The 21855-nt window shown below is 43.7% G+C and overlaps 1 protein-coding gene across 1 annotated transcript in view; it reads right to left on the bottom strand.

The window, feature by feature from the left end:
• Window positions 1-21855, bottom strand: part of DYNC2H1 (dynein cytoplasmic 2 heavy chain 1) — a 1078189-nt gene that overhangs the window by 1044681 nt on the left and 11653 nt on the right. Inside the window, 5 exon segments of the mRNA XM_030202388.1 lie at window positions 6729-6961; window positions 8302-8446; window positions 10917-11035; window positions 11141-11279; window positions 18530-18700. Coding sequence (XP_030058248.1) covers window positions 6729-6961; window positions 8302-8446; window positions 10917-11035; window positions 11141-11279; window positions 18530-18700 — 807 coding nt within the window.

The raw sequence follows: 21855 nt of genomic DNA, 5'->3' as shown, positions 1-21855 counted from the left end.
GCAATAAAGAAAGAACACGCAACCAGGTGCATGGTCAGCAACCAGCCGCGACAGCCACTCGAAACGCCATGAAGGCCAAGCCCCTGGGAACACAGGATCCAAAAAACAAAGCACAGAGTCGCCAAGGAGGGAGTCGAGCCATGGAAGAGCTCCTGGAATAGTGTGAAAAACTAATGTAAAGAAAATTATCAGGCAAGACCTAATTTCTCCTTTCAATATGTTACTTCCCACTATTCCAGGATGTGTGGGATGTTTCAAAAGCAAGCCCTACAAGGATGTGCAGCTGCATGCAAAACAGACACCCCAAATGTGGCCTCTGACCATGCAGCAACATACACTATATAATTCTTACTGAAGGTATGTGGCGAAGCCCAAGTCGCAGCCCTACAGATATCCGGCGGAGAAGACAGAGAGGCCTCTGCCCAAGATGTAGCCATATGTCTGGTAGAGAGTCTTTAATCTCTGCGGGGGAGACTTCCCTGCCAGAAACTACTGCCTCCTTCAATGCCATGAGGCCCAACTTCTGCTTACCAAAGATCACAAAGAGTCTATCTGAATGACGAAAGTCATTGGTAGCCTCCAGATAACATACAAGAGTCCTACGAATGTCCAGCAGCCTCAACGAGGTGAGCTGGTCCCCAACATCCTCCCGACAAAGGGAAGGAAGATCTACAGTTTGATTAATATGGAAAGCCGAAACTACCTTGGGCAAGAAGGAAGGTACCATCCGAAAAACAGAGAAACGGGTCCCTGTAAGAAAGCGCCTGAAGTTCCGATATGCAGCGGCCGATGTAATGCCACCAAGAACACAGTCTTCAGTGAGGTTTTACAGGGTAGCCTTGCGATAAGGCTCAAACGGGGAACGCTGAAGTGCCCACAGAACCAGATTAAGGACCCTTTCCGGAAGGTCTCAAAAACATATCAGATTCGGGCATATGTCAAGGAAGTAGAGCGCTTCCTGGCACTGAGCAGAACAGCAATGACCAAATCTGAATAGCCCTCCTTCCTCAGCCAAGCTCTCTCAAGGGCCAAACAGTAAGACCAAAGGGGGAGGGATCCTCAATGGACACCAGCCCCTGACAGAGGAGCCCTCGATCTTGAGAGGAGTGCAGTGGCTCCCCGTCCAGAAGCCATACGAGATCTGAATGCCACGAGAGCCTCGGCTAGTCCGGGGCCACCAGGATCACCCTGCCCCAATGGGCCACCCCTCTCCTCAACAACCAGCCTATAATCGGCCATGGGGGAAGGCATAGAAAAGGCCCCCCACTCAGCCACGGCTAAAGCAGGGCATCCAGACCCAGAGTTCTGTTCCCTGTGATGGCTGAAGAACTGGGAAGCCTTGGCATTGGCCCTCGTGAGATCCAAGCACAGGACGCCCCAACAACTCACCATCAGCTGAAACGCCCTGGCCGACAGCTCCCATTCACTGGGATCCAGAGCGTCCCAACTGAGAAAGTTGGCCTCCACGTTGAGCGGCCCTGCAATGTGAGCAGCCCCCCAGCATGACAAGCTGGCATCCGTGTCACCACCTTCCAATGCAAGATCGAGAAGGGCATGCCTAGGCTCAACGACCGAAAAGCAGTCACCACCTCATGCTCTGTCTGGCTGCCAACATCCAGGAAAGCCAGACGCCGTAGTCCTCTGAAACCAGAGTCTATCAACTGAGCAGAGACTGCTGCAGCAGACACATGTGTGCCCTCACCCAAGGCACCACTTCCATGGCTGCTGTGACAGAGCTGAGTACATGCCCAGGCCCATGGCTGGGGAAGCAGTAGAAGAGCACGAACCTGGCGCATGAGCCATCAGGAACACCTGTCGGTCCAGAAGGCAGCTACAGAACTGGTAAGCGGTCTTGGACGTAAAACGTATAAGAACAGGCTTATGAACCTCAACATGTATACGCTGGAAGAAAGGAGGGAAAGAAAAGATATGACAGAACATGTAAATATATCAGGGTCATTACTGTACAGGAACAGAACCTTTTTCAAATGAAGGAAAACTCTGGAATGAGGGGGCATATGATAAAGTTAAGAGGAAATAGGCTTAGAAGGAATCTAAGAAAGTATTCATTTACGGAAAAGGTAGTGGAAGCGTGAAATGGCCTCCCAGTGGAGGTTGTGGAGACGAGGAATGTGTCAGAGTTTAAGAAAGCATAGGACAAACGTGTGATCCTTTAGGAAAAAGAGTTAAGGGTTAAGGAGGATGGGCAGACTGGATGGGCCATTTGGCCTTTATCTGCCGTCATATTTCTACGTTTCTAAGTACTCCAACCGTTGCGACGGAACCAGCTTGCTCTTATCGAAACTGATCACCCAACCCAAGGGCTGCAATGGGCAGACCACTGTGGAAGTGGTCTCCACGCTGTCCTGGTAAGATGACACTCAGATTAGCCAGTCATCTAGGTATGGGTGAACATGAATTCCCTGTTTCCGCAGAAAGGCCACAACCACTATCATGACCTTGGAGAAAGTCCTCGGGGCAACTGACCAGACCAAACGGGAGGGACCAGAACTGGAAATGATGCCCAAAACTGCAAAAATGAAGGAATTGCTGATGGGGAACCCAGATGGGGATGTGAAGGTACACCTCCTTCAGGTCGAAAGTGGTGAGAAACTCCCCCTGCCTCACGGATGCAATCACGGACTTAAGGGTTTCTTTCTTAGGGACCACTAAATATACAGAGTACCATCCTAGGCTGCATTCAGCGGGCGGAACAGGCACAATGGCTCAAAGATTCAATAAGGACTCTACCGTGGATCTAATATGCACCACCCCCATGGTACCCCAACAAGAAAACCAAAGAAGAGAGGAGCGACTTGGGCGGGAGAACTCCAGTTTGTAACCATCACGCAGATTGCCCAGAACCCACTGGTCCACATACCCAGTGGCATCCCACTATTGGCCTAGACAGGTGGACCGGCCTGGCATTATTGCGACTGCCTGGAAGTAGCCACCACTCAGCTTGTTTGCCCCAGAGGCTTCCTGTCTCCCAGAAAGGAAGACTAGCGGGATTGAAACCACGGCTTCTGGCCAAAGGACGGATGGCCAGGACTGTATTTTTTGCTGCCCTGAAAACAGGTACGAGCCAGGACCGACAAGCAACCAGAGGAATGTTCTCAGAAAACCGTTGAGGCTTAGACTCCCCCAGCAACTTAACCAAATTGTTGAGGTCCTCCCCCAAATGCAATTTCCCTCAAAAGGGCAACTTTACTAGATGTGCCTATGAGGCGGCATCCACCACCCAGGCCCATAGCCAGAGCTGACACCTCACGGTTGACTGCCAAATGACATGCCCTTGGCTGAAGCTCTAAGCATATCATACACAGCATCTGCCAAATAGGCCAAGCCCGCCTCTAGCCGGGCCGCTCGGGAACCACCCCAGGAACTAGACCATTGGTGCCATTGCAAACAGGCCCTTGCCACAAATGAGCTGCAAATGGACGCCTGCTGTCACAGGGCGGACACCTCAAAGGCCTGCACCAGTTTCCTATCCTGCAGGTCCTTCAAGGCCATGCTGCCTTCGACCAGCAAGATGGTTGGCAACCGCTGTCACCAAAAAATCCACCTTACGAAAGGCCAACTTCTCTCTCTTTCAGCACCAAGGGATAGAGACCCGCGGGCCATGGTCCTCCCCACCTGGTCCCGTTTCGCATTCATGCTTTATCAAGGGAACGCATTTCACTGTGCCTTCATTTTCTTCTGATTCCCTGTTGGGAATTAGCAGATAAGTGCGGATGATTGTAATGTTTAGCATTGGCAGAAATAATATGCTTTGAATATGTTACAAAGGCTAACCTGATGTGAATGAAAATTTCCTAACTATGATAATTTAGAAGAAGTGAAAAACAGAATTAAAAAATAAATAAAAATATTATTTGGAGGTTTTTAGTCTGTGTCTGTGCTAAATTTATCCTGGCATTGTCCAGTGAGCATGGCAGACCTTTGAGGCCTTTTTCCTTATATTTTACCACTTGTATCCTCATCCATTAGTGTGGAAATAAATTGTATTGTAACATTTGTCGATTAGACGTTTTGAGATATCTGCAAGATAGTCCTATATTATTTGAAAGTGATCTTTGTTTCTATATTTTTGGCCACAGATTAATGGCCCGATTAGAAAAGCTTATTTAATTACCATTGCTGAGATCTTATTTCTTACAAGATCATTTTAGGATTATTGTGCAATGAACAATGTTATCAATATTAGACCATGGCAATTCTTTATACCTGGGTTTGTCCTCTAAGCAAGCCTTTAGAATTCAAATGATTCAGAATTCAGCTGCTAGGCTGATATTTCGGAAAACTCGAATAGATCATATAATTCCTCTGTTGAGTGTTTTGCATTGGCTGCCTATGCAGGCTCAAATTATTTTTAAAATACTTTGTATTTAAGTTTATGGATTGTACTGGCCCTAAAGGTGCATCTCAGCTAATTCGTTAAAATTTAGGACAAGCTCCAGGACTTGCAATTTTATGTTGGCTTTTCCTTCAACTAAACGTATACGGTTTAAAGCTATTTTCTCTTAATCTTTTTTCTTTTCAGCAGTTCATTTCTGGAATAGTCTTCCCTCTGAGTTATGCTCGATGAGGAGCCATTTACTGTTTCGAAAAACTTTGAAACAACTTATTTATTTACTAGGCCTGGAGGGGGGGGGGGTAAGATTTTACTTGTTTTATAGCATATTTTCTTTTATTTGAACTGCTGATTATATCAGTTTTTCTTTTATTTGAACAGATGTAATTCACCTCAAATCTTACTTTAAGAGAGTTGCCAAGAGACAAGTCTCTCATAGCAATGCAACCATGCCATCTACTCTCCCTTCACTCCTTTAGAGATCATATGTACTTGTCCCAAGTTCTCATGGCTTCTGATATTATTTTTGTCTCCACCACTTCCATCGGTAAGCTGACCCACAAATTCACTGCACTTCCTGTGAAATATTTCCTCAAGTTACTTCTGAATCTGCCCCTTTCACCTTCGTCCTATGCCCCCTCGCTCCAGAGCATCCTTTCAATTCAACGAGACTAGCCTCCTGTGCATTTATGCTGCATAGGTATTTAAAATGTCTTTATCGCATCTCCCCTTTCCTGCCTTTTTTCCCCAAAGTATACATATAAGATATTTAAGTCTGTCCCCACACGCTTTATAATGAGGACCACTAAACATTTTAGTAGCCACCCTCTAGACCGAACCCATCCTGCTTATATCTTTTTGAAGGTACGATCTCCAAAATTGTACACAATACTCTAAATGAGGGTCTCGCCAGAGTCTTATACAGGGGCATCATCACCTCCTTTTTCCTACTGGCCATTCCTCTCCCCATGCACCCAAGCATCCTTCTAGCTTTCGCCATTGCCTTTTCTACCTGTTTAACCACCTTAAGATCATCACATACGATCACACCCAAATCCCGCTCCTCTTTCATGCACAAAAGTACTTCATCCTCTAAACTGTACTGGCTTTTTGAGGCCAAATACATGACCATGCATTTTAGCATCAAATCCTAGCTGCCAAATTCCAGATCATTCCTCAAGCTTTGCCAAGTCCGGAGCTGATTGGCCCATGAGTTTTTTTGGGGGGGGTTTCTCATTTCAATTGTACTGGCATTTGCTCCAGTTTGAGATATATAAGAGAGAGAGATTTTTGCTGAAGCACTGTAAAAAAAACAGTCATATTTGATAACTGGTGAACAGCTATATGTGTCCTGATCTCCCCAGATACTTTTTAGGAAGTAACGAATGTTTACTGTAATAATTGATCCATATTTCAGTTACCTGTTATTGTTTGCTGATTGCACATGGTTTTGTTCGTGTGTGCCAATAAATCTGTTTAGTTTGTTGACTCTGCCTGTCTGGACCCTGGTGGTTTGTGTGTTGGATCTGTAAGTGCTTTCTGGGAACTATGGAACCACTGGGAGTGTGGACCTAGTAACCTAGAAGTCACTGGGGATTAACAGTGGGAGACTCGCCCCGAGGCGGTTGTGACCCAGTTGGTGGGAGGAGGGTGCTAGTGTACAGCACGAGCAGCAGGTGCAGGCGGACCCAAGCTGTGCTGGGGATAGACCCTCTAAATGGCCACGGGGTAGTCCCAGGCGGGTGGCTAGGCATTTCATGACACCTTACCAGACAGCCCTTCAGCGGTACACCACTGGTAACATCCTTTTCCTCTGAATGAGCTCCATTTATCACTGCCCTCTGTTGCCTTCCACTTAACCAGTTCCTAATCCAGTCAGTTACTTTAAGGCCCATACCAAAGGCACTCAGTTTATTAGTTGTCTATGCAGAACCATGTCAAAGGCTTTGCTAAAATCTAAATACACCACATCTAGTGTTCTCCTTTGATCCAACTCTCTAGTTACCCAGTCAAAGAAATTAATCAGATTTGTTTGACAAGACCTGCCTCTAGTGAAAACATGTTTCCTCAGGTCTTGTAATCCACTGAATTCCAAAAACTTTACTATTCTGTTTTAAAAGCGTTTCCATTAATTTATGTACCACAGAAGTCAATCTCTTAGTTTGCATAAACCTTCTTAGCTCTCGGGTGAGGTAGGATGAAGCGGTGATAACTACTAGTTTAAAAAAGTCAATACATCACAGGACAAGTCTTTTCCCTACCTCATCTGCTATAGTGTAATAGAGAGGCTGTCCTCTGAAAAGCAGAAAGGTCGTGAAAGATAAGCTTAAACTCAATCATCATCATTAGAACATTAAACACATTCAATAGATACCTCTTCAATGCGTTTTCCAAGTTTATCCAAAGATTCTGGATAGTATTTCTCATCTTTCCATGGATGAGGAGTATAACGTTGCCAGAGCTGTCCTGTTAGATGACTGCATGCTGCTACCCACTGTTCACAAATTGTGATGCCAGCCTTCAAATTCTCTTTTACTGTGAGGTAAGAGTCCTTCCACAGATTTAATGTCCCAAGATTTTTCTTAACACATCTACCAAGAGAGCCAGCTAAAAAACAAACAGAGATAATAGCATGATAGTAATATAAATTGCTTTCAAAATAAAAACCTTTAATTTGAGAGTAACAAAGTGAACTCTTACATAATCTGGTTTAAGAATTCCCAAATCCTATGGACTTTGGCAACCTATAATGCTTACAGGTTGCCAAAGCATTTGCTTAATGGCACAGTAATTAGGAGTGTGCTTCTAAATCACTAGTTAATACACATATATTCAGCAGAGGGAAGCCTACCATTAGAATATGCTGAGCACAAGGCATGCAGGTTATGTTGCCTACTGGAAACTGTGCAAAGAAGTTTCAACACAGATTCAAGTCTGTACTATATTATGTAAGTCAGCATCAAAACGATGCAGTCTAGATTGTAGAGAGTTTGGTACTAAACATGAAAACTAGGAAACATATCTTCTCTGTTCATTTATTGTATAGCCTTGTCCGTTAGAAAGGCTATTCATTTTAGAGCTCAAGCAAAACAACTACCCAGTTCAACATCAGACTAATGGTTTTACAAGCTAACAATCTACATTTTACATTTTAAGCAGTCTATTTTGGAAGATTTCTTTTTTAAAACATTTTAATCCCAGCACCTTATTACTGCTTCATGCAAGGCTTCCAGTTCTGAAACCTATCTTAAGTGCCTAAAGCCATCATTCACAAACTTTAGGAATATCTTCTGGCAACTAAACCACTTCTTCCAACCACCTCTGCTGGCCATCATAGTCATAGTCTTGGTCTAGGGCCACAGACCATGAGGCTATTCAAAGCTCAATGCATACCTTTGCCAGACAGCAGCAAAAACTTTATTGGTTGGCAAGTAAGACTCAAACACGAATCGTGTTTCAGACATGAGACCCGCATCAGGAATTTTGAGTGCTCCGAGTGTGGCTCTGTGGCAGACTGCATATTCAAAACATGGTGCTGCTATTCACAGAAGCCAGTGCATGCAGTTTAAGAATTTGGGACTTTTGTTGCCTTTACTTTTTTTTGTCTCTTTGCCTTCTGAAAAGAACCAAGCACTCTGAATGATTTGATCAATTTTACTAAGTCAGCAAGGTCCTGCATTCAGAAATGGTCCTCAATCTAGATCAGGGGTTTTTAACCCAGTCCTTGGGACACACCCAGCCACTCAGGTTTTCAGGATATCCACAATAAACATGCACGACATAGATCTGCATGCTCTACTTTCATTGTATGCAAGTTTATCTTATGCATATTCATACTGAGGGTATCCTGAAAACCTCACTGGCTGGGTGTGTCCTGAGGACTGGGTTGAGAACCCCTGATCTAGATTAATAGTCAACTGACATAAAGGAAGGAATGCCACAGTTACCGATAATATCCAAAAGATGCAGCATGCGAGACTCAGGATATGGATCATATTCAGTTTGTCTCCATATGTCATCAACAGCTTCCCGGGTCGTCTCCACTAACTCCACAACATCAAACAGAGAAATGCTATCCAAGCTGTTATAATACTGCAAACAAACCAAATGCAACAGAAAAACAGAGTAAATGTAAAACAATTTGAAATTCAATTTCCAAATAAAGTACATCCTTTTTGTCTGAGTGGCCTACATATTAAGTTTAGGAGTTCTAAAACTTAATTATCACCCCTACCACTGCAATTTCCCCACCCCTAGCTGTATGTTCATCTGTCCAATTTAGATTGTAAGCTCTGTTGAGCAGGGACTGTCTTTTCATGTTAATTTGTACAGCTCTGCGTAAGTCTAGTAGCGCTATAGAAATGTTTAATAGTAGTAGTTAATTGAAAGGCACTTTTTTCCTCCCACATTGGAAAAAATTAATTTGCTGCCACTATAAACCTAGGGCCTCATTTACCAACATGCATTAACCCAGGGCTCAACAAATTCTCAGAAACGGCCTGTGTCGGGTCGCTATCTCTGATATAATAAAGACTGTTGGACTCACGTCTCCAGTGGTGAATCGTCTATTAGTCTCTACTTTTGCCTTCTGTGTTTTATAAACACTACCTCAAATGTCATATTTCTTACTTCTGCACCATGATTTGGCTCTCTATGGAAGTCTGAGCAGAACGGTACAGGAAGTTTCCAGGCCTCAAAACCACGAGACCAGCTCCAACTTCCCATACTGCGCGGTTCAAATTTACCTGAGAGCCAAATCACAGCGGGGGGACTAGGAAGCATGCTGTTTCTTTTGAAAAAGACTGCCACGAGGTGAAGGGAATAGATAGCAGTATTAGAGACCAACTGGGTGAAGTCTGTGGGGAGGAGGGTATATGCGAGCTAGAGAGAGACTAGTGGGGCCCTAGGCTTTTGTGATCCATGAAACAAAGAGGCAAATGCTTTTGCCAATGACCTACAGAGGCACTGCTAGGAACAGATTATTAATGTTCCTTTTCCCACAGAGACAAAATAGGAAAACAGCTACGGAATTTTGCAAGTCAAAGTGCTTTGAAAACACACCTTCACGTAAGAGTTTCTAAAAGAGCTATTGCTGATTTGGAAGGGGATCCTCCACCCCTATCCCCCCAACTTCACTGGGGACAATGTTGGAAGGACGGGGAGAGAGAAGACAGAGAGGTCTCCGTTGCTGGTTCCTACGTTTTTGGGCTGGTTCCTAGATTTAGTAAAAATTTGTCAAGGTATGCATTAACCAATTTAAACCAGGCAAGCCTCATTATTCTCAGTGAAGTCTAATTTACTAACTTTGAGGGCAATTTTATAAAGGCCTTTTCATATATATATATATATATATATATATATATATATATATATATAAAAAACATTTGTATCCCACATTTTTCCACCTCTTTACAGGCTCAACGTTCAAGTGTACAGCGCTGTGTACGTCTAGTAGCGCTATAGAAATGATAAGTAGTAGTAGTAGTCAATGTGGCTTACATAATTTCGCAAGTGGTAATTACCAGTTCCAGATAGGAGAAATACATAGTTGGGGCAAAGGGACAGATTAGATTAGGTTAAGGCTGGAACTGTGAGCTGCTGGCAGAAGTAAGCATGGCTTGTGGTGCTCTCCAGAGCTTGGAGCCCCCCTGCCATACTTACCAAGCTTACCGGGTTGTGCCGGCCCCGAGGGCAGAAGCAATCCTCTCTCAATCCTGCCCTGCAGACTGCCCGCTTCAAAATGGTACCAGCTAACTTCTAGTGATATTCTTGTAGCACTACCACTAGGACTCAGAATAACAATAAGTGAGGGTATGGACAATCCCTTTGATTTTAGGAAGGGGTGGGACTTAGGAAATGGGAGAATTTTAACACCCTTTGGCCTTGCATCAGGGCTGGTAGGAGGCATTAAGCCTTGGGAGTTGAAGTCCTTTCAGGTGAGAGGGTCCTGGGAGACCTCCAACTCGGGTCAGTAGGCACTTAAAATTTTTTGTGCTACTGCACAAAGAACACTTTCTATTCTTTTTTTACTTTTTCTCTCTTATCTCAAACATTGCCAGAGTCAGCAATGCAGAAGACACCAAGATGTGACAACATGCGAGAATGAGCAACAATTTATTATTATTGTCGGATGCTTGAGAGAGGTCTGTATGTCAACTTTATGGAATAGAAAGTCCAATCCATTGTACAATAGTGATGGCTGTCTCAGCCAGGGAACTCTTACTGCAAGGAGTAAGGCCCTATGTAGTAATCCAGGAAATGTTCTCAGTTAGCTAAATTTCATGGAAACGGGTACTAAGAGATGCAGATGCTCTTGTTTCATTTACATCTTTAGCTAAATTTTAAAGATGTAAATGAACCAAGAGTGAAATTGCTCACATGTGTATGAGCCAGTTTTGTAGAGGGCCAGTGAATGCACAGAACCCCTAGTATGCGCAAACTTCATCATGCCCAAGGAGGGGTAACTTTTTTTTTATTGTGTTTGGTACCCCAATCGTTTTTAAATTTCTTCTACTAAAATAAGAGCATATATCCATGGTAACATTAAAAAAAAAAAAGTCACCTGTGAAATTGTTTGAAAAAGGCCCATGAAGTGTTTGGCTCTTTCTTTGTTATTTAATTTACTTCCACTCTGACCAAGGTCAGTCCAAAATTGAAACTCATCACTGGGTGTAAGAATCCCTGCAAAAGAGAAGATGATACTAATAGCATGACTTGTAATCTACCAACTACAATATAAAAACAAATAAAAATATCAGCTAAGGATGAACTTGTTTTAGTACATACCTAGTGTATCATCATCTCCTCTGAATTTGGTACCTTTGCTAGCAGGATCTGACCTTCTCAGAATGGTTCCTAAACCTCTCTCTAGCTCACTCAAAAGAGTCTGGAGTTTTGGATCAAAATTTTTACTCCATTTTTCATCCTAAAACAAATCATTCATAGAATTAAAAACCACTGGATGCAAACTTGACTCTTCTCAAACATAAGCAAATTCAGGAAAAAAAAGTCCCAGATGTCTCTACTTTTGAAAAGTTTATAGAAAAATATTTAAAACATACATAAACAAACAAGTTGTAGTACACACTTATAGGGTGACAAAATTGTGCACTTCTCCTTCCTCCATTTGCAAACTCATATGTGCCTGTTCAAGGACTGGGTATGAAAAGACCATGGTACTGGCAATACACGCAATTGGTATACAGACGGACGGACGGGGGGGGGGAGATATGCATGCAAACAAGCGAGTGTGTGTATGTGTGTGTCTATGTACATGTGTGTGCACAAGTATGTGAAGGTAAAAGGTCCATCTGGTGGCCAGAACACTGAATCTTGTGGAGGGGGGACCACAAGAGTGCTAATCTAGCCAGGGCCCAAAGAACAAGGATTCTCTGAGATCCAGTACCAAAAGACCAGCAAGACAAGGAAGGAATTTATGTGGGCCGAGTGCAAGAGGAATAAGGAAAGACCAAGAGTGGATGTGAGAAGTCTCAAGGATCAAGAAGGAGTCAAAGAACAGAAGAACTGTAATAACTGATAGTAGTTCTTAGAAGTGCCAGAATAACCCAACCCCACCATCCTAAAACAAACTGACAACTGCCCCAAACCTCAAAACAGGCCTCCACCCTCCTAATATAATCCCCCGCAAGTGCCCCAAACCCTCAAGCAGAGAAATAGAGCACAAGCAGGCTTGTATATTCTCACAAGTGGGGAATCCCTAGCATCCAGGCTCACCAAAAGCAAACAAACATTGGACAATTGGGCCTCGCAACAGTGAGGACATAACACAGATTAACCTAAAACTGTATACAATCTGAATGAGAGTGCAGCCAGGGACAAAATAAAACGAGCCTAGCAGGATGGAGTTGGATTCTAGACCCCAAACAGATTCTGCAACACTGTCTGCCCGAAATGACTGTTGTGTCAGGTATCCTGCTCAAGGCAGTAGTGTGATGTGAATGTGTGGACTAAAGACCACATTGCAGCCTTGCAAATTTCTTCAATGGAAACTGACCTCAGGTGGGCTACTGACGCAGCCATGGCTCTGACATTATGAGCTGTGACATAACTCTCTAGGACAAGCCCAGCCTGGGCATAAGTGAAGGAAATGATATCTACTAGCCAATTAGAAATGGTGCATTTCCCGATGGCGACCCCCATCCTGTTGGGATCAAAAGAAACAAAAAGCTGGGCAGACTATCTGTGGGGTCTTGTCCGCTCCATGTAGTATTCCAACGCTCTCTTGCAATCCAAGGTGTGCAAGCTGCTTTCGCCAGGATGGGCATGAGGTCAGGGAAAGAATGTTGGCAAGACAATCAACTGGTTCAGATGGAACTTCGATACCACCTTCGGCGGGAATTAGGGTGCGTGTGGAGGACTACTCTGTTGTGGTGAAACTTAGTATAAGGTGCATCCACCACTAAGGTCTGAAGCTCACCGACTCTACGAGCTGAAGTAACAGCCACCAAGAGAATGACCTTCCAGGTCAAGTACTTCAGATGGCAGGAATTCAGTGGATCGAAAGGAGCTTTCATCAGTTGGGTGAGGACGATGAGATCCCATGACACTGGTGGAGGCTTGTCAGGGGGCTTTGACAAAAGCAAACCTCTCAAGAAGCGAAGGCTGTCCAGAGATGGGCTTCAAGCAGGGTATGTGTAGGGCAAGTAAGGGGACCTAGGGCCTTGCTCTCACACCAGACAACAAACCTCCTCCATTTAAGAGTAACACCTCTTAGTGGAATCTTTCCTGGAAGCCAGCAAGATCTGTGAGACACCCTCCGAGAGACCCAAAGAAGCGAATTATAGGCTCTCAACATCCAAGCTGTAAGAGCCAGAGACTAGAGGTTGGGATGCAGAAGCAACCCTCATGCTGTGTGATGAAGGTCAGGAAAAAAACCTCCAATCTCCACAGTTCTTCACAGCATAATTCCAGAAGAGGGAACCATATCTGCCACGGCCAGAATGGCGTGATCAGAATCATGGTTCCGCAATCTTGCTTGAGTTTCAACAAACATTTTCCCACTAGAGGTATTGGAGGATATGCATGGTCATGAAATGCCTAGCCATCTGCCTGGGGTTACCCAGCGGCCACTAAGAGAGTCTATTCCCAGCACAGCTGAGATCCGCCTGCACCTGCCACTCGTCCTCTACACTAGCGCCCTTCTCCCACCGACTGGGTCACAACCGCCTCTGGGCAGGTTTCCCACTTTCCAATTATCCCAAGTGATTTCTACGTTACTGGAGCCACACTACCAGTGGTCCCACAGTTCCCAGAAAGCACACACAAACCCAACACACAAACCACCAGAATTCTTTATCAGTCCAGACAGGCAGAACGAACAAACAGTTGTGTTTATTCTCATAAAAATATTGAACTGTGGACAAAAATGTGCAAATAACAAACAGTAACAAGTACGTGAAAATGGATCAAATATAACACTAACAAACATTTGCATGCTAACTAAACAGTAACTGGGAACATAAGGACATATAATTCTTCACAGAGCCTTAGCAAAGAGATCTAACTCCCTCTTCTTCCAAAATAAGACTGAAGCAACAGCCAGAACTACTGGGTGTAATTCCCAATCCCTTGCCCCTTGGGAGGGGAATATTCTTCAGCCCTCAGAGGTAGACTCCTTGGCTGGAATAAGAGAGACAATCAGACTTAAGTTTTCGACACAACCAAGTAAAATCGTTATTGGTATTTCTCTGTCCATACAAAAGTTATTTGTTCCTCTGGAGCAGTTTGTCACCCAAGTAAGCAAGTCCCCAAGACTGAGTTGCAAAGAAATCTGCTCAGCAAAGCTCTCTCATTCTACCCTTATATACTGTTATAAGTTTGATTTCTTCTAAATCATGTGATCTTCATCTATTCTAATATTGTTCATATAAGGATTTTCCTGTTTTCTTTCATTACACATAAATGGTTATATTCTATTACTCTTTCTCATTCTACAAAAATGGCCATTTCCCTTATTCTACCATCCTCTCCTGCTTCTTTTCACATGCACAACTTGTGCTCATTGGTTAATCCCTTATCAGTAACACGTGATCCCACTATGCAGTAACAGCAAACAAGTTGAATGAAACACCTGGCTTCTTTTTTCCCCTAAACACATATTTGTGGAGGAACATCTCATTATTTGGAGGGTCCTATCAATTTTTGTCTGTCATATATGGGCTGCATAGCTTCAGTTCCTCATGTGTTTCTCCTTGCCATGCGATTTACCAGAAGTGCATAACAGTATTTGATATTTACTGAAAAATAAAGCTTATGCACTCAATGTACAGGCAGTAGGGAGAAACAAAAGTTATGCTCATGACAGCTGATTCGAGTGCTTGCAGGCCAAGCTTGCAGACCAAGCAGGGGAAGGAATATACATGGGTAACTTCAAAACTCCAGGACAATCAGAGCCCAGTCAACAAGTTTCAAATAAAAACTGGTTTCTTCACATGCATACAGAAGACCTGTCCCCCAATTGAGAAGAAAGGCATCCGACGCTAGACTGTTGCAGGCCTGAAGCCTAGAACAGAACTGAAGAACCTTGTGGTTGATCTGAGTGGCAAAAAACTTCACCGAGGGGGTGCTCCACGCTATCTTTTGGCAATGACCATGTGTAGCGACCACTTGTGCGGTTGCATTATCCTGCTCAGTCTGTCAGCCAGGGTATTGTTCATGCCCGCCAGATAAGTGGCTCAAAGGAACATGCTGTGTTGGCGAGCCCAATGCTACATCTGAATGGCCTCCTGACACAGAGGGTGTGATCTGGTGTACCCCTGCTTGTTGGTGTAATACACAGCAACCTGATTGTTTGATAAGAATAATTTGGTGATAGCTGATCTCTGAATGCCTTTAGAGCATTCCAGTTCGCCCGAAGCTCAAGGAGATTGATCCAAAGATCTGTTTCCTGGGAGGACCAAGCTCCTTGAGTGTAAAGCCCATCTACATGAACCTCCTCTCCCCCCCCATCTCAGGAGAGATGCATCCATCGTCAGCACTTTTTGTGGATGAGGAATTTGAAATGAAAGTGTCAAAGTCAAATTGGATTGAATGGTCCACCACTGTAGAGAGCATACAAGCTCTGGGAACACCTGGATGACATCTTCTAGACTCCCCGTGGCTTGATACCACTGAGAAGTTAGAGTCCATTGAGCTGATCTCATGTGAAGAAGTGCTTTGGGTGTAACATGCACTGTGGAAGTCATGTGGCCCAACAATCTCAACATCTGCCGATCTGTGACCTGCTGAGAGGCACGAACCTTGGACGCCAGTGAGACAACACTGTCCGTTCTCGTCTCCAGGTGGTAGGCTCGAACCCTCTGTGTCAAACAGGGCTGCTAGGAGACTTGGGTACTTTAAAATGAACCTTAGTAGCTGAAGCACCCGAATAGTCATCCTCATGGACTCCTGAGCACTCTCCTCCGAGGTGCTCTTTACCAGCCAATCGTCGATATATGGAACACATGCACTCCCAGTCCGCATAATGATGCTGCAACTACCACTAGACATTTGGTGAAGACCCTGGGAGCTGATGCGAGGCCAAAAGGCAACATGCGGTACTGAAAGTGATGTGTTCCCAGCAGAAATCAAAGACACTTCCAGTGCGCTGGAAGTATTGGGACATGAGTATATGCATCCTTTAAGTCCACAGAGCATAGCCAACAATTTTTCTGAATTATTGGGAGGCGGGTGCCCAGGGAAACCATCCTGAACTTTTCTCAGACTACGAATTTGTTCAAAGCCCTTAGGTCTAGGATGGAACACATTCCCCGTTTTCTTCTGCACAAGGAAGTACCTGGAATAGAATCTCTACCCTTCTTCCCCTTGAGGAACGGGTTCGACCACATGGGCCTTCAGAAGGGCTAAGAGTTCCTCTGCAAGTATCTGCCTGTGCAGAGAGATGAACAAATTAGATCTCGTGGGCAATCTGGAGGTTTGAGATGCCAATTGAGGGTGTATCCGAGGACTATTTGAAGAACCCACCGGTCAGAGATTAGCCTCCCCTGACTGGCAAGCCGTCTGGGATGGAACTTTTATTGTGGCTATGCTCTGCTGGAGCCAGTCAAAAGCTTGTCTCCTGCTTTGCCTGGGGAGAACGAGCACGCTGGGGCTGACCCTAAGTAGGCTGGCGAGCCACAGGATTGTACCTATGGCTAGCATAGTAATAGGAACTTGTTGGCTTGCCAAAAGTCCTCCTAGCTAAGGAGGTTGATGCAGAAGGCACCCGGCAGGAGAGAGAAGAGATGGTATCAGTGTGTTTTTTGGTTTGGTCAACAACAACTTCAACCGTCTATCAAAAAAGGTTATCCCCCCGGCATGGGGCATCCGCCAACCTCTGATGAACAAAATGTTCCAAGTCAGAAACACGCAGCCTTAAGAGTCTGAATACTGTTATACTTTGAGCAGAGACCTGGATGCCACATCAAAAGTGTCGTAAGGACCCCTGGCCAAGGACTTTCGACAGGCTTTCTGCTGCTAGACCAACTGGCAAAAAGGCTCGGCCTGCACCTACCCTGCCTTCCATTGCGGCCCCGCTTGTCCCTCAGCCTTCAGTGCGGCCTCTGATGCTTGTGCCTCATGGAGCCCTGGTATTGACTGGCACCAAAGCTGGCACTCCCTCAACGTTGGTGGAAGCTTTGCCGGAGTCGCGGTGTGGCCTCCGATGCTGGAGTCGCATGCAGCCCTGGTGTTGGCTAGCACCGAAGCAGGTACTCCCTCGACGTCGGTGGAGGAAGTTTTGCCAGAGAGTCAAGACAGGCATCGACTTCTCAATGCTATTCTTGAGGACATGGTTCCTTGGCACCGAGGCAGGTTTGGTCTCGACAATCTCATCAGGAGGTACTGTCTGACACCAAAGAGGAGCGCTCATGGGATTCAGAGGAGGATCCAAGGTACTTTTTCCTCGGATGAGTCCTATGGAATTCCCTGTGAACCCTCCCCGCTACCTCTGATCTTGAAAAAGTCCTATGATGTATTATAGAGAATATGGCTTCTAGACGCCTCTGGCTTGACGCGGAAAACAACGTTGTTCACAAGAGACTCTATCCTGAATGCTTTGTCCACTAACTCTTGGAGACAAAGTACCTAGACTCCTGAAGAAGGAAATTCCAGAGTCGAAACAGTGTACCATGTAGAGCCTTCTCTCAATAAACAACTTCAAATACTGGATGTCTTCGGTCTGTTCCCACTCCTCTTCTGCTCCTAACAGATATGGATAGCCACGTCTCATATTTTAGAGCAGGATCTGCTGATATACAGCTTGTTCTAAAATATGTTCAAGTGCCAGCTATGTCCAGCATGAACATCCACTTTACAAACAACCTCCAGACTATGAACAGAGCAAAAAAAAGGACATGGACATCTGTTTGGCAACATAGAAATGTACATATGATAAAATGGCCACATGAATATCCATGAGAAGGAATAGCATAATGTTTAGAGCAGCCTGCTGAGAACCAGGGCAGAAAACCAGAGGTTCCCAATTCAAGTCCCACTGCAGGGTTTTTTTTTGGGGGGGTGGGGGTAGGGGGGGTTAATAAATTGTGAGCCTTCAGGGACAGGAAAATACCTCTGGTGACTTCCCTTACTCCATTCAGTTAATAACTGCTCAGTCAGAACACCTTTCTATAACCTGGACATACCAAGTACCAGGTCTAAACACAGATGCCCATCTTTAACATAACATAGGCATATCTTCCCCCTTCTGCAATCAGAGTTGTCCATCTTTCAGCCCCTCCCTAGTCCTGCCCAAAATATGCACAGACCACAATCCCTTGCCATATACACATACAACAGTTTTCCGACATCCAAAATATGATTACAGCTTCCAAAATAAATACCATAGACAGCTATACAGAACCTTACAATATGCAGAATGAAGAATAAAAACAACACACACTTGGATAAATGGAACATATTAACATTCCACATAATTGCAGATGTGTTTGTGCATAAACAGCGGGGATAAAAAGTGTTGTCTTTTTTTCTTGTGCTGCTTTACATCTGCTATGTAAAATCATAAAATACTGCCCACAGAATGAATGAAGGAAGACAGAAAGAAAGGAGGGGGGGGGGCAGGAAAGATAATGTGTTAAAAGTAATTTTTAAAAACTTTAGTAAAGCCTTCAAACTGCAGAATCTACTATTCTTCCATATTTGCAGCTGCACATAGCTTACCTTTAATAATACTGGTGCAAATACTTGTCGAACTGCTTGATAAAGTGTATTTATGGGTGAATCTAACATAGATGATACAAGTATATTGTCATGTAAATTGTCTTCTGTAATAACATCAGGACGCAGCTTAAAGAAAACCAGCACTTTCTCTTTTGTGTCACCAGCATCAACCTACAGAAACAAAGAACCAATCTTAATCATTAGGCATCAAAGGCCAGATTCTACATATGGCGCCTGAAAAATCTGCACAGAAAAATTTCCACCTAAGCATAATTCTAAGCGATGCCTAGATTTAGGCATGGTATATAGAATACGCTTGGTTGATACCCCAGTGCTTAAAACTACGCGCCTCCATTTACACCAGTGAAAATGTGGAGTAAATCCCAGCACCTAGATTTAGGCACAAAGAACCATATTCTCTAACAGTGCACGTATATTTTGGAATGCCCATGAAACACCCATAGCTGTGCCCCTTTTTGTCTACGTGCATTACAATTTAGGCGCTCTGCGTAATAGAGTACGTTTAGCAATGTGTGCATAAATTATAATTATTGCCAATTAGCACTCATTATTGCTTGTTAAATGCTGTTAATGCTGATGGGCTTAAGTCAATTAATTTATGCACGTTATAGAATACGCCTGAATTTCAGCACAGAACGCTAGGTATGCTTTATAGAATCTGGAGGCAAATGCCCATACGTATACATAGAATTAACAAACTATCTACTGTATACAATTTGTTGGTGGATTCTCTTATCACTCTAAAAAAACAGCAGAATTATTTAATAACTGTTCTCCAAGGAAAGCAGGGTGCCTGCCCTCACATGTGAATGATATAAACTGGATGGCACCCAAGTTGGATATTCTAGACAAAGGGCCCTGGTTTAGTAAGATATGCTAGCGTTTTTAGTTTCTTTAGCATTAGCACGTGCTAAAAACGCTAGCAGGCCTATAGCACGGCTTAGTAAACAGAGTCCTAAGAGTTCTTTTATTAAAAGTGCACTCATCATTTAGCACAGGTTTTAACATGCATTATTAGCACATGATCATGCTCACAGTCAGTGCGGTAAAAATCCATGCTGGTTATTATGGAATGGGATGGGATGGAATGATTGACCTGGCAGAGATTTGGTATGGCCTGCACATTGCAGTTAGTGTACATTTAGTGGTGTGCTTGAGCCGGCTTGCAAAATTAAAAAAAAAAAAATTAACAACCAGCTCTTGCAAGTCTTGCAAGGGTGAGGATCTCTAGGGTTCTGCTGATTTTGGGAATCACTGGAATAAGGTGTGGTACTCTACTAGCATATAATGCCTGTGAAGAGATCTTGTTGCAGTCATGTTTGTTTTGTGGTTTTTTTTCAATAGGTAGTAAATTGGTGTTTTAGGGCTGTAATGGAAGATTTTAAAGATTGTTTTTCAACTTTGTCTTGACCAACAGTGCACTCAGAATTACTTCTAATCAAAAATACAGACCCCAACGATTTGGAATGCGGAAGAAGATAAGACATAGCTCTAATTAATTTGGTATGTGAAGGGAGAGGTGGAGCAGCTCTAATTAATTTGATATGTGAAGGGAGAGGTGGAGCCTGTTTTGAGTTCAGACTGGCCACCTGGACCGAGAAACATGTGACCACATTCAAGCATATTTTGTATGTTTTGTTTACCAAAACAGAGAAATTCTCAAGCATTCTGTAATTTTCCTTAGCTCTGAACACGAGTTCTAAGCCTAATAAAACGGGGAATTTCTGCCAGTGAAATTAGGCGCTCGTCTGTAATGTACATAATACGCAGAGAACTGTATTTCCTGGTCAAGACTCCTGACTTTCGCTGTGAACAGCCCCTCCCCCCCCCACCAGCTGATGATAAAAGCCTGGATGTAGAGATTAAGGACCAATGACGTATATTATGATGTATTATTGCTTCTTTTCCTGGTCTAGAAACTCCTAGCTTTGCTTGGATGTAGTGATCAGTGATGTAATAATTGTTTATAGGTATTGTTTCTTTTCAGTTATATAGCTTAATCATTGTGTATCTTATACTCTCCATTTTAAAGTGAACTTCTAATAAAAGTCTCATTTACCTAATACCAATCCAAAAGAATCCACAGTAATTATTGAGTAGTTTGTGTCAGTGACTCAAGCTGTAAAACCAGGTCAGAACAAGGGCATGGTATAATATTTATGCTGCCTTTTCATGCATAAGGTTGTCACTTTTTGAGTCTTGGGAGTTAGAGCTGTTAAGTTATGGTAAGATTCTGAATGTGTTTTTACACAAGTTTCTGTATAGAGTTGTGTAGTGGAGAGATTATGTGTTGGCCTAACTTTAAACTAATTTTAGTTTGTCATAACATCAGAGAGGGTTTTAAAAATGTTGCAGAATCTGTTTGTGTGTTGAGGTAGTTGTCTTTATAGTAGATATGTGCGTGATCAAGTTTAAATCATGAGATACTGCCAGATGAGTGATCATTAAATACAGTCGAACTGTTTCCATAGTTTTATATGCGTTTTAGTGTTTGAAATAATTGTGTTTAAAATTTGTAGCACCACTTCCGGTTGAGATTTCACACTGGGCGGACGCAAGTAAAGTTGCTCTGCGAACTTCACTCCTAAGCCTCCCAAGTGGCGGCTGCTGCAGGAACAAACAGTAATAAAAATCAAATGGACAGCATGGATGTGGCATGAGAAAATGAGATTTTATTTGTTACATTTGTATCCCACATTTTCCCACCTATTTGTAGGCTCAATGTGGCTTACATTGTACCGTAGAGGCATTCGCCAATTCCGGTATGAACAAATACAGTAATGTTGTGGTAGAATAAGGTTCATGTGTAACAGACATATTAGGGAATCGTAGAGAGGAAGAGAGTTATTATATGTCCATTACGAGCTTTGGTTTCGTTGTGTTGCAAGGTACAGGCATTTAAGTTGGGTCGGTGGGGTATGCCTTTTTGAACAGGTTGGTTTTTAATGATTTCTGGAAGTTTAGGTGATCATACGTTGTTTTCACAGCTTTTGGTAATGCGTTCCATAGTGGTGTGCTTATGTAGGAAAAGCTGGATGCATAAGTTGATTTGTATTTGAGTCCTTTGCAGCTTGGGTAGTGGATATTTAGGTATGTTCGTGATGATCCTGTTGTGTTTCTGCTTGGTGGGTCTATGAGGCCTGCCATGTATCCCGGGGTTTCGCCATAGATAATTTTATGAACCAGGGTGCAGATTTGGAAAGCTAAACGTTATTTAATTGGGAGCCAGTGCAGTTTTTCTCGGAGGGGTTTGGCGCTTTCGAATCGCGTTTTTCCAAATATAAGCTTGGCTGCCATGTTTCGAG

The sequence above is a fragment of the Microcaecilia unicolor genome, chromosome 4, assembly GCF_901765095.1.
Source record: "Microcaecilia unicolor chromosome 4, aMicUni1.1, whole genome shotgun sequence".
Lineage (NCBI taxonomy): Eukaryota > Metazoa > Chordata > Amphibia > Gymnophiona > Siphonopidae > Microcaecilia > Microcaecilia unicolor.
The sequence above is the reverse complement of the archived record's forward strand: the minus strand, read 5'-3'. Positions and strand labels throughout refer to the sequence as shown.